General features: G+C 44.4%; 1 protein-coding gene across 3 annotated transcripts; it reads left to right on the top strand.

Moving 5' to 3' along the window:
* Positions 1-7,060: 7,060 nt before the first annotated feature.
* LOC136497512 (3'-5' exonuclease-like) lies at positions 7,061-11,836 on the top strand. 3 transcript variants are annotated; one of them, XM_066493346.1, is made up of 8 exons: positions 7,061-7,437; positions 7,734-7,910; positions 8,044-8,174; positions 8,278-8,439; positions 8,751-8,861; positions 8,952-9,076; positions 11,340-11,395; positions 11,593-11,836. In XM_066493346.1, exons 1-6 carry the CDS (start codon positions 7,101-7,103, stop codon positions 9,012-9,014), a joined length of 981 nt encoding a protein of 326 aa, XP_066349443.1. In that variant the 5' UTR covers positions 7,061-7,100; the 3' UTR covers positions 9,015-9,076; positions 11,340-11,395; positions 11,593-11,836. The 3 variants fall into 3 exon arrangements, with proteins under 3 accessions (XP_066349443.1, XP_066349444.1, XP_066349442.1); XM_066493347.1 differs by lacking the exon at positions 11,593-11,836 and having other exon boundaries at positions 8,961-9,076; positions 11,340-11,586; XM_066493345.1 differs by lacking the exon at positions 11,593-11,836 and having other exon boundaries at positions 11,340-11,586.
* Positions 11,837-14,273: the final 2,437 nt, after the last annotated feature.

Here is a 14,273-nt window from a genome sequence, read left to right as displayed (position 1 = left end):
CAGGTTCATTTAAACAGCAATGCAACATACATGTTTCACGAGCATGTTTCATATGTTTCAAAGCATTGTTTCAGTTATTATTTAACATGATTATGCATGTATGATTATGATGCTTGATGATGTATTATGTTCATGATTTGCAGAATGTTAATGCATGCTTAACACCGGGGTGTTACACCTGCTTCCCAGGATGGGATATCATGAGGGCTTGACTAGCATACAGTTATGGCTTCTGAACTCTCTGATGTAGCAGACTGTATTTAATATTTGGGATCTCTTACTATCTGAGATGGAGGATACTATTGCAGAGGGGTTCAGAGGTCACCGATAGTTGCCCTATGCTCACTAGATTATATTCTTGATTCACAGAGCAGTTACAGTGAGGCCACCTGAGATGCTAGCAGAGTATAGTGGTGCTACTATAGAGTTTCTTGCCTATAACATGACTTAGATGCTCCCTCACAGCAGGCCGAGTGCACCTAGCCAGTCACGTCATCGCCTAGAGGTGTCTGAGACTGTAGCCCAGCAGGATGAGACTATTAGGGGTATTGCATCTACAGAGGAGGAGCAGCTTGATGCTCAATAGGAGGGGATAGTCGAGAGCGACCCTAGTGATAGTACTGATGATGACTACCAGGACATCCCTTAGATGCCTCCATGACGACATGACCATGAGGCTGATAGCTCCAGTTCAGCTCCACCTGCACCGTAGACAGACCTCGCTCTCCTTGCTATACTTGAGAGGATGAGGCGGGATCAGGCTCGCTAGGCCCATGAGACCGCTACTACATTTACACAATTTTAGACCAGGCAGGATGAGTTTCAGCGACAGCAACAGGCGATCCAACAGCAGCAGCAGCAGGCCATGCATCAGCAGCAGCTCCTCATGTAGCAGCAATTATTCAGATTTATGCAGCATGTCGTCTCTGCTATTGGAGCTCCACCGCCATAGCATACACCTCAACTTGGTCGGCCTACCACCACTTCACAGACTCTAGTTGTACATCCCAGTGGGCTTCAGAGTCAGGGATAGACTACCACTCAGTTTGCTTCACCTACAGAGCAGGTGTCCTAGTGGTTTGCCTCACCAGTGCCAACCCCGCAGTTCATACCTCTTCAGACGGGCTTCACACCGGCTCAGACTTCCTCACTACTTGTGCTAGATACTACAGTCTCTATGAGCCTTGGTGCTACCTTCAGTGAGTTGACAGGGCAACCGACTCTGCCATATCTACATGTCCTAGGTCCTTCCATAGTTGCACCTATTACCAGGACTATAGAGATGCTCCCTTCTTTAGTTGCATCATTAGAGCCGCCTGCTATAGTCATACCTATAGAGTCTTAGGCCGCACCAGTCCTTGATCTGACCTAGACCGCTTTAGCATCGTTTCCAGCTACAGAGGGTCAAATTGCTCAGAGCTCAAGATCAAATGATGATGGCACACAGTTCCAGCTTGCTCCTCATACCTCAGCGCCTGACTCATTCGCTGTAGCCCCATCAACCGACCCTTAGGTTTTGGTGTTTGACGCCAAAGGGGGAGAGGGATTGAGTATGTTAGACTTAGGGAGAGCGACTTATCTAGGGGGAGTTTAGCTTCTCTATCATATTTGGTTTTTTATGTGTGATACACTATTATGCATTCATGTGTTTACTTTCATGCATCGAACTATATTTATGTGATAGTGATATCTACGTGATCGTGATAATTATGTGATATGTGACATGTGTGCTCTCTACTTTGAATTATTTATATGTCATATCACTTGTGTTATGCTCATTTGCTTTGCTTCTGTGTTTTACTCCGATGCAAATGAGCTTTATTACTTGTACCCATGCTTATTTCATATCTTTGGAGTACATTATGTTGGCTTGGGTCATATAAGCTTGCCTAACTCTTTTGTTCTTATTGTCAAAAGCTTATATGATCTAAGCATGTTGAAAACCTCATCTCGTTCACATACTCGAGGTTGTATTGTAATCAATCACCATAAAGGGGGAGATTGAAAGCATCTAGGCCCCTAGTTGGGTTTCGGTGATTAATGACAATGCATGATTACTAGTGACTAATGTATATTTTGCAGAGGCAATTAAGTTAGGTCATGGTAATGGAGATTGATTGGGCAAACATGGTTGTCATGCCCCTACGATGGAAATCGTTTTGGTTTTCAAAGGATGGATGACAAGGTTAAGGATGGACTAGTTCTAAGTATCGTTTGGTGTTGAGGAGACACTAGAGTAGTTTAGAACTTTGTTCTTCCTTTGGCCATACTATTAAGGGGGGTATGGATGGGTAGCTTAACCTAGGTGAGTCTAGTGGGTTAGGTGTGGTGCACACTTGCTAAATCTAGCACTAGGTAGCTCCTAAAAACCCTTAGATCTATTGGAGCGAACTTCATTTACGTATGATTGAGAGTTAGAAGTGAATTGAGGGTCAAATGCTGACTGAACGCTGGTTTCGGTGTGACCGGACGCTGGCGCAGAGTCCGGTCAGTTCATTTGATCAAGGTGAAATCGTCTGGTGCGACTGGACGCTGAGAGGTGAGCGACCGAACTCTGAGTGCTAGCGTCTGGTCGACTCTAGTAAGGTTCTAGAGAGGAAAAATCGTGACCGGACACGTCCAGTCACAACTTAAACACTGGGTTTCGAGGAGAACTGACTGGAGCGTTCAATCACCCCGCAGAGGCACATAACGGTTTATTTTGAACACGGGTGTATAAATACTTCCTCCATTCATGTGAAGGGATACTTTTGCTTATTCCAACAGCTAAGAAACACCCTTGAGAGTGCCAAGAAGAGCAAGATCCTTGTGAGGTGATTGAGATTTGGGAATCCAAAAGAGAGCCCTCATTAGTGAAAGCAAGAGTAGCAAAGTGTGCATCCACCCTTCTTATTAGGCTTGTCGTGGTCAAGTGAGAGTTCGTGCTTGTTACTCTTAGTGATCGCCATCACCTAGATGGCTTGGAGGTGATTGGGAGCTTGGTGATCATCCGGCGAAGCTTGTGGATGACCCAACTCAAGTTGTGAGCGGTTGTGGGTGATTCACCGCGACGGAGTGTCAAAGAATCAACCCGTAGAGAGCACTTGATCCTTGCGCGGATCAAGGGGGAGCTACACCCTTGCGCGAATGCTCCAACAAGGACTAGTGGGGAGTGGCGACTCTCCGATACCTCGGCAAAACATCGCCACGTTCCTCCTTCTCTCTTTACTTTGAGCATTTACTTTGAGCAATTCAATTATTATCTTTACATTCATAGAATTGCCATGCTAGAGTAGGATTGGAGGTTGCAAGACTTTTTGTGCGGTAGAACATTAGAAACACTTTCTAGGCACAAGGGGTGAAGCTAGGCTAACCGTAGGATTTAATTATTGCAAAGAAATTTAGAATTAGCCCAATTCACCCATCTTTTGGGCATTTTGATCCTTTCAACCCCCTATTCTAATTATACATACATGGCAACACACTGCAAATTAAAACACCTCTGCCTATAAAATGGAGTGACAAGCATCTCTTAGCAATGGAGTGACAAGACTCAGTTATGAAATGAAAACAAATTTGCAGAATCGGAGCCTCTGTAAATTTACAGAATCAGAGCTTAATTCACGAAATAATACAAGGAGAATTTAATCAACTCCTAGTAGACAATAACAGATACAAGAAGAGCAACTTTCTTTTGCATATAGAGTGAATATAGCATGTCAATGTCGTCATATGCGTTTAAGTCCTATAGTTTCATTAGTTCAGGAAAAATAATTACCTTTCCCACTATTAAGCCTATTTGCCGATAGGTTCTATCTATCTATGCCAGAATTGTTGGATGCAAACCTGTAGTACTACAAGTCATCAGGTAGAGGCATATTAGCTCCTACAACATTAGAAACACCAATATCTGCCTAGGTGAAAGGTTGCAACATTCAGTACTCTCATCACAATCTGAATTCAACATCCAGTCAAAATGTTTAGTGAACTCCAGATGCACGCCATCACCTACCCTACTGCCCCTACATCTGAAGCCTAGCTTCTCAAGCTACTGTTCCTAGCCTCATACAAAAGACTAGAAGCACTGGCGGGCTCTCCGTATGGCTTAGTAGCAGCCCTCACTGATTGATCTTACAAGTTACAACAACAACAACAACAACAACAACAGATCAAATATGCCTTTACGTGTTGAAAGCTCTAGTTTGGTTTTGGTGAATTGATGAAACCCTAAGTGCTAACCTAGTTCATCAAGTGATCATGAGATAGGTAGCACACTTCAAGTAGAGAAGCAAATGAAGATCATAACATGACAATGGTGATAGCATAGAGATGATCAAGGGCTTAAACTTGAAGAGAAGAAAGAGAAAAACAAAAAGCTCAAGGCAAAGGTATAACTTGTAGGAGCTATTTTGTTTTGGTGATCAAGACACTTAGAGAGTGTGATCACACTTAGGTTTGATAGCCATACTATTAAGAGGGGTGAAACTCGTATCGGAATGCGGTTATCAAAGTGCCACTAGATGCTCTAACTCATTGCATATGCATTTAGAATCTAGTGGAGTGCTAACACCCTTGATAATATTTGTGAAAATATGCTAACACATGTGCACAAGGTGTGTGCAGGGTTGAGATGGGTTTGGGTTTGGCGCTTTCGAGAAAATGAAATGCCTATTTTCTATTGCGCCGGATGCAAATTCTTGGTGGTTGGCACATTGGAGCAAGGGTGGAGAAGATAAAAATGAGAACAGAGCTGATGCCAGCATCGGTCCAGTGACCGGACGCTGAATCCAGAAGCACCGAACGCTGACTGCCTGTGTCTGGTTACGTTGACTGTCGGTACAGAGGCTAGGGTTTACCACCGGACGCTGGCTGTGTCCAGTCGAGGTGGACCGGATGCGTCCGATCGAGGAAACCAGGTTTCGACCCTTACTGTACTCGACCGGACGCTGAGGTTTCAGCGTCCGATTAGTTTTAACCGGACGTGTCCAGTCGAGGTCGGTACCTTACTGGAAACGACCGGACGCTGGGGGTTCAGCGTCCGGTTAGTTGAAGTTGCTGCGTCCGGTCAGCGTCATAACCGTTGGAATCTGACGAACAGCGTTTGAAGGCGATGACACGTGGCGTCCATCTGTGGACCGAACGCTGAGCCCAAGGTCCGATCAAGTGGACCGGAGCGTCCGGTCAGAGCGCAGAGTACCCAGTAAAGGGGTACAATGGCTCTATTTCATGGGGGCTTCTATTTAAGCCCCATGGCCGGCTGTGGCTCATATCTTTGGCTATTTTTATTGACATAGCAACCTTGTGAGCTAAGCTAAAGCCCTCCCACTCATCTACATCATTGATTCATCATCATAGTGAGATTGGGAGTGATCCAAGTGCATTGCTTAAGTGATTGCATCTAGAGGCACTTGGTGTTCGTGTTTCGCTGTGGATTTCGCTTGTTACTCTTGGTAGTTGCCGCCACCTAGATGGCTTGGAGCAACGAGGATCGTCGAGCGGAGGTGGTGATTGTCTCCGGCTCCGATCGTGGTGATTGTGAGGGGTTCTTGACCTATCCCCGGTGGAGCACCAAAAGGTACTCTAGTGGATTGCTCATGGCTTGTGTGATCCTCATCTTGTGTTGGTTGTGCGGCACCCTATTGAGGGTTTGGCGTGTGAAGCCAATTAGCGCGTGAACCTCCAAGTGAGTGAATCGCCACAACGAGGACTAGCTTGTCGGCAAGCAAGTGAACCTCGGTAAAAATCATTGTGTTCATCAATGATTCCGAGGTGATTGGTCATCATTGTTATTCATCTTCGTGATTGATTGGTTCATTCATCTACACGGCGGTATAACCCTCTTGATCACTCTCTTTACTTTACCGCAAACTAGTTGACAAGCTCTTTAGTGTAGCTAGTTGTGAGAGCTTGCATGCTTGGTTGGTGTGGCTCTTTAGTTAGCCTTTGAGAGCACACTAACATAGGATAGTGTCATTGCTCTTGTGTGAATTGACACTATCTAAACTAGAATTGTGGTAGGTGGCTTGCATTTTGAGTAGGCTAGCGCAACACTCGCTTTGCCTCATAATTGTCTAACCATTTGGTTAAGTGTTGTTGTAGAAATTTTTATTAGGCTATTCACCCCCTCTAGCCATTAAGACCTTTTATGTGTTTCCTGCTACGAGGAAGAACATGATAGAATAGAAAGACAGAACAAATCAAAGGAAATAATGCATGCATGCCCGCTTCTCTACTACTACTATAGGTGTTCCTTCGACACGACAGTAGAGTTCGTTGAAACCAGACAAATCGCTGCTGCAGCTCGCCCCACGCGCTCTCTCCGTCTCGACGCTGCAGCTCACCCCGCGTGCCGCTGCAGCTCGCCGTTCTGACGCTGCAGCTCACCCTGCGCGCCGTTGTAGCTCGCCCTGCGCGCTGTCGCTGTCACGCCGTTGCAGCTCACCCGCGCGTTCTCGCTGTCCCGCAGCCGTAGCGCCACTCACCGTTCCGCTGCTGCAACGCGCCCCCGCGTGCTCTCGCCGTCCCCCTGCAACGCCCCACACACATCGCTGGGCCTCAGGAAACAGAGGAACGCAGATCTACAGTCGGTGGGCAAGGAGGATGAGAGTGACGACGAACTCAAGGGAGAAAGAGGCGAACTCACGTACCTCCAGAACTCGAGCAATGGCAGATGAGAGGGAGGTGACGCGCAGAGACGGAGAGGGTGCGGCTCGCCGCGACGCCGAGACAATCGCCGGCCACCGGGACGAACCCCATCAACAAAAGAGGGGAACAGGGAGTCGCTAGGAGGAAGACAACACGAAATGAGAATGGGGAAAGAGGGGAACGAACACACAACTTCGGGCGCGACTCCCAAAAATCAAACAGTGACGACGATATCCAGACCCCACATGACAGAGACACAAAGCAACCAGCACAGATCAGACGTTCCATTTTTCATCTTGTGGCCAAAAAATTCATATACCAACAAACCACAAAACACACATGTTTCGTATAGCATTTTATTTTTTAAAAAAGGGTCACTCGTCTAGATGCAACATACTCCTAGAGTAGGGCTGTAGCCGCCGTTCCCAAAGTTTGGAGTTCCCCTCCTCGGAGTTTCAAAAACCCAGAAAAAAAAAATGCCATCTCATTTTCTGCCAGAAAATAGTCTCCGCCGTGCTCGTGCTCCAGCGAGCTCGATGGCCATGCATCCCGACGCCGGCGCCGGCGCGCCCTCCGCGTCGTTGGTCCACGGCAACGTTGAGTACGACGACTTCTACTGGGACGACGCCGCCGAGGCGGAGCTTCAGGCCATCGAGGCCGCCTACGCCTCGGCTTCCGCCGCCGCAAAGCGCCGCCGCCTACCCGACTGGACCTACCCATCCCCTTCCCCCTCCTCCCGCCCCCGGTACAGCCAAAGCCCGGTGTCCGGTGGATCCACGCCGTCGTGGACCCTCACGCCCCACACACCCCAAGGTGCGCTCCTGCTCTTATCGGCTTTCCCATTCCCCCATTCCTGGCCTAGCGGAATTGAAGAACCCTCCTGCTTCTTGAAAATGGGGGCAAGAAATTGCTTTTGCTAGCAATTCGCCACGCATTGGGTTTGGATCACAACATATTTTGAAAATGCGGGCTAAGAAGTACCTGATCCCCACCGCCGTGTCTTAGGCGCGTAAAAATTCATTCTTTTCTGGGTTTTGATCACATCTGTTGCTTCTTGAGTTCTTGTGTAATTGAGATGGGAATCATTTTCCTCTTCATCCTGATTACAGGCAATGTGAGGGCAAGACGCCAACAAATATCATTCAGCGGTAAGATAGTTTACTGCCGGACACCTTCAGAGGCGGAGAAGGCTGCAACTGACATCTTACACAAAATTGAGAGGATGAAAGGGCCCGGCCAGGTTTCTCTTGGATTTGATCTCGAGTGGAGGCCCTTTCCAAGAAGAGGTTTGTTGTTGGAGTCTTCACTATATCTAAATCAAATGAAGTTTGGCTATTCCCCTTTTGTGAACATTTGGTAACTTCTTTCTTGCAAGTAGTTCCATCTGGTAGGACATAACTGGAGCTGTGGTCTTTGCAGGGGAACCACCTTGTAAGGTTGCTGTAATGCAACTATGCATGGAGAAAACTCTGTGCTATGTCCTGCATATTGCTCACTCTGGGGTACCACCTATACTGAAAACTCTTTTGGAGGATACTTCGTCCATTAAAGTCAGTGCTTTTGCTTGTTTTTACCCTCATTTTTTCAATTATTTTTTCCCTAGACACTATGCTCTAGTTAAATCATGTTAGTTACGGTTCCATGTCTTTTCAGGTTGGAATATGCATAGACAATGATGCAAGGAAAATGTTGAATGACTATGATGTTTGTGTACAACCACTGATGGATTTGTCAACCCTGGCAAATGTCAAATTAGCTACTCCTCCCAAAAGATGGAGTCTTGCTTCTTTAACTGAAATGATCACATGCAAAGAGGTATATTGATGACACTAAGTATTTATGTCTTTTGCAGCTCCATTAGTAATGTGTGCAGGCGACAAAATCCAATCTCTGTTCAATTTAAATCTGTGCTCTATCTGTGAATTACACTACCTGAAAATTCCCACTTTGTAGTTTGTTATTTGTTAAGTTATAGATTTGGTAGGAAGAAACCCAAATTACTTTCTATAAATGCCTGACGCTAACTGTGAACTAGAAAATCCTTTTGGTATGCAAGTTTATTTGGACTAAAAAAGATCAACGTCGCAATGCACTTTATCATATGTAGCTTTGTTGCTTGTCTGTAGTTGCCGAAGCCGAGCAACATAAGAATGGGGAACTGGGAGGTTGATATTCTCTCCAAACAACAACTTCAATATGCTGCTACAGATGCTTATATCTCATGGTATTTATATGAGGTACATGGATAAAATAATCAAACTAATTTTGTTCTCATGATAGCCTTTTATTTCTCCTTGATGTTGATAACCATTAATACTCTTCACTAGGCACTGCAGACTTTTCCAGATTATACTGCTGAAGCTGAAACTGAGTCTGTAAAGGCACAATAGCCTCAAGTGGACATTCTATTGGGAACTGTAGATGGTGCTCTTTATCTTCACATCTCAATCAGGTCAGAACCCTGGATTCCTAGTCTTGTACCCATACAGTAGTTTTCATTATCACCTCTATGAAGCTGCAGTAAGTCCTTATAACTAGAAGGCATTTGTGTTCATGCCCCTACTTTGAAGGCCAATTGTGATTTTGCCCTTGTTAATTCAACTTTGTGATTTTGCCCCCGCTCTTTCAAAATGAAGATTGAGTTTGCCCATATTCTGTTTCGTTCACTTAACAGTGTCAAATCAGCTCTAAAAAGCCAAGTTTGCCCCTGCAGATCTTCCCCACCTTTTCTGATTAGTTTGTGGTTTTACCCCTGTTTTGATATGAAACATTTAGATAGCATTTTGATAGATTTCAAAATCTTGTGAAAATGTATCAAGCTATATCATCAATTGGTCTATGCATCTGGTAATTTACACAAGTATACGTCATCAACCAATCTACATCTTCACCTACACATCTATCTCCCTAATATTAAAGTGAATAGCTTTCTTCTTCCATGTGTGTTATGTGGGCCCATTTATGGCACCCCATGCCTGACAACGTATGTCGTAAACCTCAGGTGCGAGTAGATATGCAAGCTGGATACAAACGTGTTTGTGTAGGACACCATGAGTATGAATAGGTGTCCAAGGTACTTTGTTTGCTAACACCCATGTTGGTTCCCTAGCTAGAACCAGAAGTACAATCAACGTATTTTTTTTGTAAAAAATACACGGGCTTGCCTAAAATTTGACCATTAATTTAATTCTATCTGAAGTATAAACCATTGAATAAATCATTGAGCCATAAGTTGTCCTGGTGACCGCGCAACAAGCTGTACATTTCATTGCAACACATGGGCATGTTTGCTAGTTGAAAAAAAAAGAAACATGAGAGCAGAGGCCGGCTCAACTTGTGGAGGAGCAAGAGGGCGGTTGTGTTGCAGCTTCCTGCAAGGCTCACAAGGCCAGCCAATTGGCCGACCAGTTTGAGCAGGGACGAGGCTGAGGCATGGCATGACGGCAGACTGACCTACAACGGTGGCATCCTAGAGTAGGGTGGCCTGGTGCAGCAGACTGAGGCAGCAGGTCAAGCCCGTTTGGTGTGGCGGATTGGTGGCCTAGGGCAGCTTGGAGAGGGAGGTGGTGACGCCCTGTTGTGGCGGCACCCAGGCGCGGACAGAGCGGCATGTGCCGAGTCTGGGCAGCAGATTGAGAACTGGATTGGGTTCTCCATAGGGCGACATGGTGAGGACGAGCACATGAGCAGCAGACGGGCGAGCAGCATGGCACCAACTTCACACGCAGCAGCAGTACCACTTCAAAAGAACAGAAGGCAAAGCATCTCATTGGCAGCCAGGAGCCCCGCAGACCCTCATAGCCACCAAATCGTCGAGATGATTGGGTCGAGGATTGGGGATCGAGGAACGTGGTATGCTACTTGAGGAAGGTTTTCCCTAGGCCCGAGATTTTCTCACGTTCCCGGAAAGGGATCAGTGTTCTCGAGATGAGGAACATGACATTATACCATGCCCAGGTGACAGCCCTTGTCATGCCGGTCACCCTCGTTGCTCGCCACTGTCACTATGGTTCGCATGGTGGGTCACGGGAATGATTGGATAAGGTGGGTAGTTTGGTCTTTGCCTATTTTCCAAATGTTTTTTACTGTTTAATCTGGTTCCATGACGTTCATCTAACAGACATCCAAAACAGGGGTAAATGGTAGCTTCAATTCAAAAGGCGTGGGCAAAATCACAGAGATAAAACAAGAGGGGCAAAAGCACCGTTGAACTCCTGAATACAGGCAAAATCACCTATGTCCCTAGAACAATCTAGCGAGTTTACCTTTATTGGCATATTATGCTCTGGTGAAATTATCTGTTATGCAATGGTAATTATTGGATTTGCATTCAATTACACATGGAAGTCTTCAGCCTACTCTTCCCTTGGCTTAAGGAAACTTTAGGTTCCATTTTGGGCCATACCACCATAGCTAGTTTCCAGTTGATTATTAGTTTCATGCACTGAAATCACATTAATAAGTCAATTTCTATGAAAGCATGCCATTGACCTATTTTTAGAACTGTACTCATGATACTACGTGAAATCGTATTATCTCGAGTTATTCAAAAACGGAAAATCTTTATTGTTAAACGGTTGACATGCCAATAATGTTGAGTTTAAATGATTACATAGATTAGTCCATTATACTAGTGAACTACCTACTAATATGTAGCAAAAACTTCTATCATCAATCTATCTAAAAGGTTGCCATTCTTGGTTCTATGCATGCAGGGTTGAGTAGGAACTATGAAGATCCTTTGTCGCAACCAATGGATGGTGAATTCTGTGTGAGTGTGTGTTGTGCGCTTCCAGTTTTCACTTGTGATTTATTCTTCTGATGATTTATTCTCCTTGCATGTTATGGGTGTGTTTCTTTATTTAAAGAACCTAGCAGTGTGTGTGCGCGCGCGCGCGTGCGTGCGTGCGTGTGTGTGTGTGTGCTGTATGGATTCTTACCCATTTTTCTTAATATAATGATATGCAGCTCTCTTCCGTATCCAAGAAAAAAAAGATAGTTAGTTCCTTTGTCATTACTTAAGGTAAACATGAATTAGAATGTAGTTTGCTTGGGACGATTGAAATTTCTGTACGGTAACCTATTTGCTCTCTATTAATGTAATAGTATGCAGTTCTCATATGTATTGTTCAAAATGAAGAGTGATTTGTAAAGAGCGGTACCATACAAACAACTCATTTGTACAGTGGCGTTATAACCAGGAAATCAAATGGTTTACATCACGTGGGGGTGGTGGTTCACTTGTTAAACTGAATGATTTAGATTACCTGGTGGCGATGCTACTGTATAAATTGATTGTATTAGAAGCACTTCATATTTGTAAATTGGTTGTGCATCTTTTTTTTTTTTCATTCATAGTGGATTCAGTTTGCTATAGTAATGTCTCAGTACCCAAGTAGTCCTTGTGCCAATTCCGGGCCTTAAACCTTTTGCATCATCAAGTTGACTAAGTTGAGCTTAGGTAATAGGCCAACTTCTTATTGGCCCAATGGTATTTTGTGTATTAGTCCTTGGGCTGAGAGCCATGAGTTGAGGCTTGGTTGGGCCACAGATCTTGAGCAGATAGCCCATATAAGTCACTTTGGGAAGGAGCAGATAGCCCATATAAGTCTATGGATCTAAATGGCCCAGAGGTTAGATGAGGAATTCACCAGATAAGAATTGTTTGAAACAAAAAAGGATATCCAGATAAGATGGATGATTTAATCCTAGCTCTCCATCCTTCCACTCTTCTATATCTCAAAACATTTATTTATTTTTCCTTTAAACTCATGTCTCCATCACAATCACATCCTATCCTGCAGTGAAAACTGTGGTTTCACAAAATGAGGGTGACACTAAGAAATGATTTCCGAAGTACTAGTGAGCAAATATCTAGGTTAGAAATTCAACTTTCTTGGTATGGTCAGGTCAGATGAGATGGATTTCCACGGGCTACATTCTTAAGGGGTGACTGGAGAAGGGATGTCGCTTTGTAAATTTTCTGAGGTTTATTTGCAGACAGGCCCTAAGTGTGCTCTGCTCTTGGAACTGACAACTGATACACATTCACTGTTGGTATGCGAAGGAACCAAACGTTTTTTTCTCGAACCATAGGAACCAAACATCACAGGGTAAGATATACGATTTGCCTTGAAACATCTGCTGCATTCATATCCTTTCAACATTCTGATAAACGACTGGCATATACATTACGAAGTCTGTTTTATTTTTTCACACCCAGGTGCCATGCCAATATATGCCATCATGCGTCTTCAGTTCGCGGCGTAACAAGTGGCACATTTTGGTCAGTCATACAACAAAGAAATTGGATTCGACTCGGCCGACTCACATCCTGTGACCGTCAAACATTTGGACCCACTGTATTTCCGATCTACGTGACACGTATTCAGGTTTCAGATCCTTTTGTTTAAGAATCGTTTAGCCCATGCTGTTGGCGATTAGTTCAGAATTAACCCCACATTAACTAGAATCGAGAGAACATATATGCTCTCATGGCTGGCGACAGTGCGCATGGGTCGGCCGCGCATGAATGTTAAGTTTTCTTGCCTGGATTCAGTCAAACGAACATTTGGTGTTTGAATTTTACCGGTCAAAGATTCATTCTTGTATATATGTAGATAAGGATATATATATATACCATTTCTTATCCCTGTTTGATATATACTCACACAAATCTGTGTACTGAGGAAGTAGTGCTAGAGGAGAAAGAATCAGCTGGGGTTGAAGATTGTTGTAGCCGCCTGCCCCACATGGAAAATCAGTAGTGCTAGTAATATATGCTCACTGGTGGAATCTTGGGCTCCATCTGGGCTGTACACTTGTTTCCAGGTGCACCTGGCGTGCATCCATTAAACCCGGGTCACTTGCACTTGCACCAGCACAGAGTTTGGTTTCTTCATGTCACATGGATTTGTTCTGGTCAAAGGGAACCAACATGGCATTGTGATCTTGTGCACAAGATTTGGCAGAGGAATCATTCCCTTGAATATGTTGTGCAGCATGCCATAGACGAAAAAAAAAAACTTGTTCGATCAGGAAAAAATGGCAGTGTGGAAAATGAAAAATATTTGTTGATTTCTTTATGTGGCGGTCTTACAACTGGGATAGTGAGATTTCATTATTGAGACTTCTTGCCAAACTTTAGAGACCACTCCATTCCCCTCATCCCCTGCAACTGTATCAGCTGGTCTTTTCCAGTACGCCAACAACGATGACAATAGGAAATCTTCTGTGATTGCCCAGTTTCTTGTGTTTTGCACTCTTTCACATTATTGTACGTAGCAGATGCTGTCTGCAAATTGAGCTGTCTAGTGATTTTTGTATCTGTGTGGACCACTTTGTGGTACTTAATTAAGCACAAAAATATCTAGACAAGTGTTAAGTTCTTGTCAACAAAGATTAATTTGCCTTTAATAAAGACACATATAGGCAATGAAATGGAGTTTATGCATGACATGATTAATCTGTCCAATTCTTGGATGATATGTAGGAAAATTGAGGTCTTTGCCTTATAGAATCTGGTCTAATCTAAATGCAGTAAGCAAGCTGTCATGCATGGTGTGTATGCAAACATGAGGTAATGCACAGAGCACTAAAGAAAAGAGTGGCATGAACATGAAAGCAGATCTCTCAATTGAATCTCTTAT

This window comes from Miscanthus floridulus, chromosome 12 (assembly GCF_019320115.1).
Source record: "Miscanthus floridulus cultivar M001 chromosome 12, ASM1932011v1, whole genome shotgun sequence".
NCBI classification, from domain to species: domain Eukaryota; kingdom Viridiplantae; phylum Streptophyta; class Magnoliopsida; order Poales; family Poaceae; genus Miscanthus; species Miscanthus floridulus.
This window is presented reverse-complemented; position numbering and strand designations above follow the sequence as displayed.

Excerpts from the sequence above, each read along its gene's own strand:
- LOC136497512 (XM_066493346.1), top strand. The coding sequence starts at position 7,101 with ATGCCATCTCATTTTCTGCCAGAAAATAGTCTCCGCCGTGCTCGTGCT. Across the intron at positions 7,911-8,043 it reads GAGGCCCTTTCCAAGAAGAG|GGGAACCACCTTGTAAGGTT; the intron begins GTTTGTTGTTGG and ends TGGTCTTTGCAG. Across the intron at positions 8,175-8,277 it reads AGGATACTTCGTCCATTAAA|GTTGGAATATGCATAGACAA; the intron begins GTCAGTGCTTTT and ends ATGTCTTTTCAG.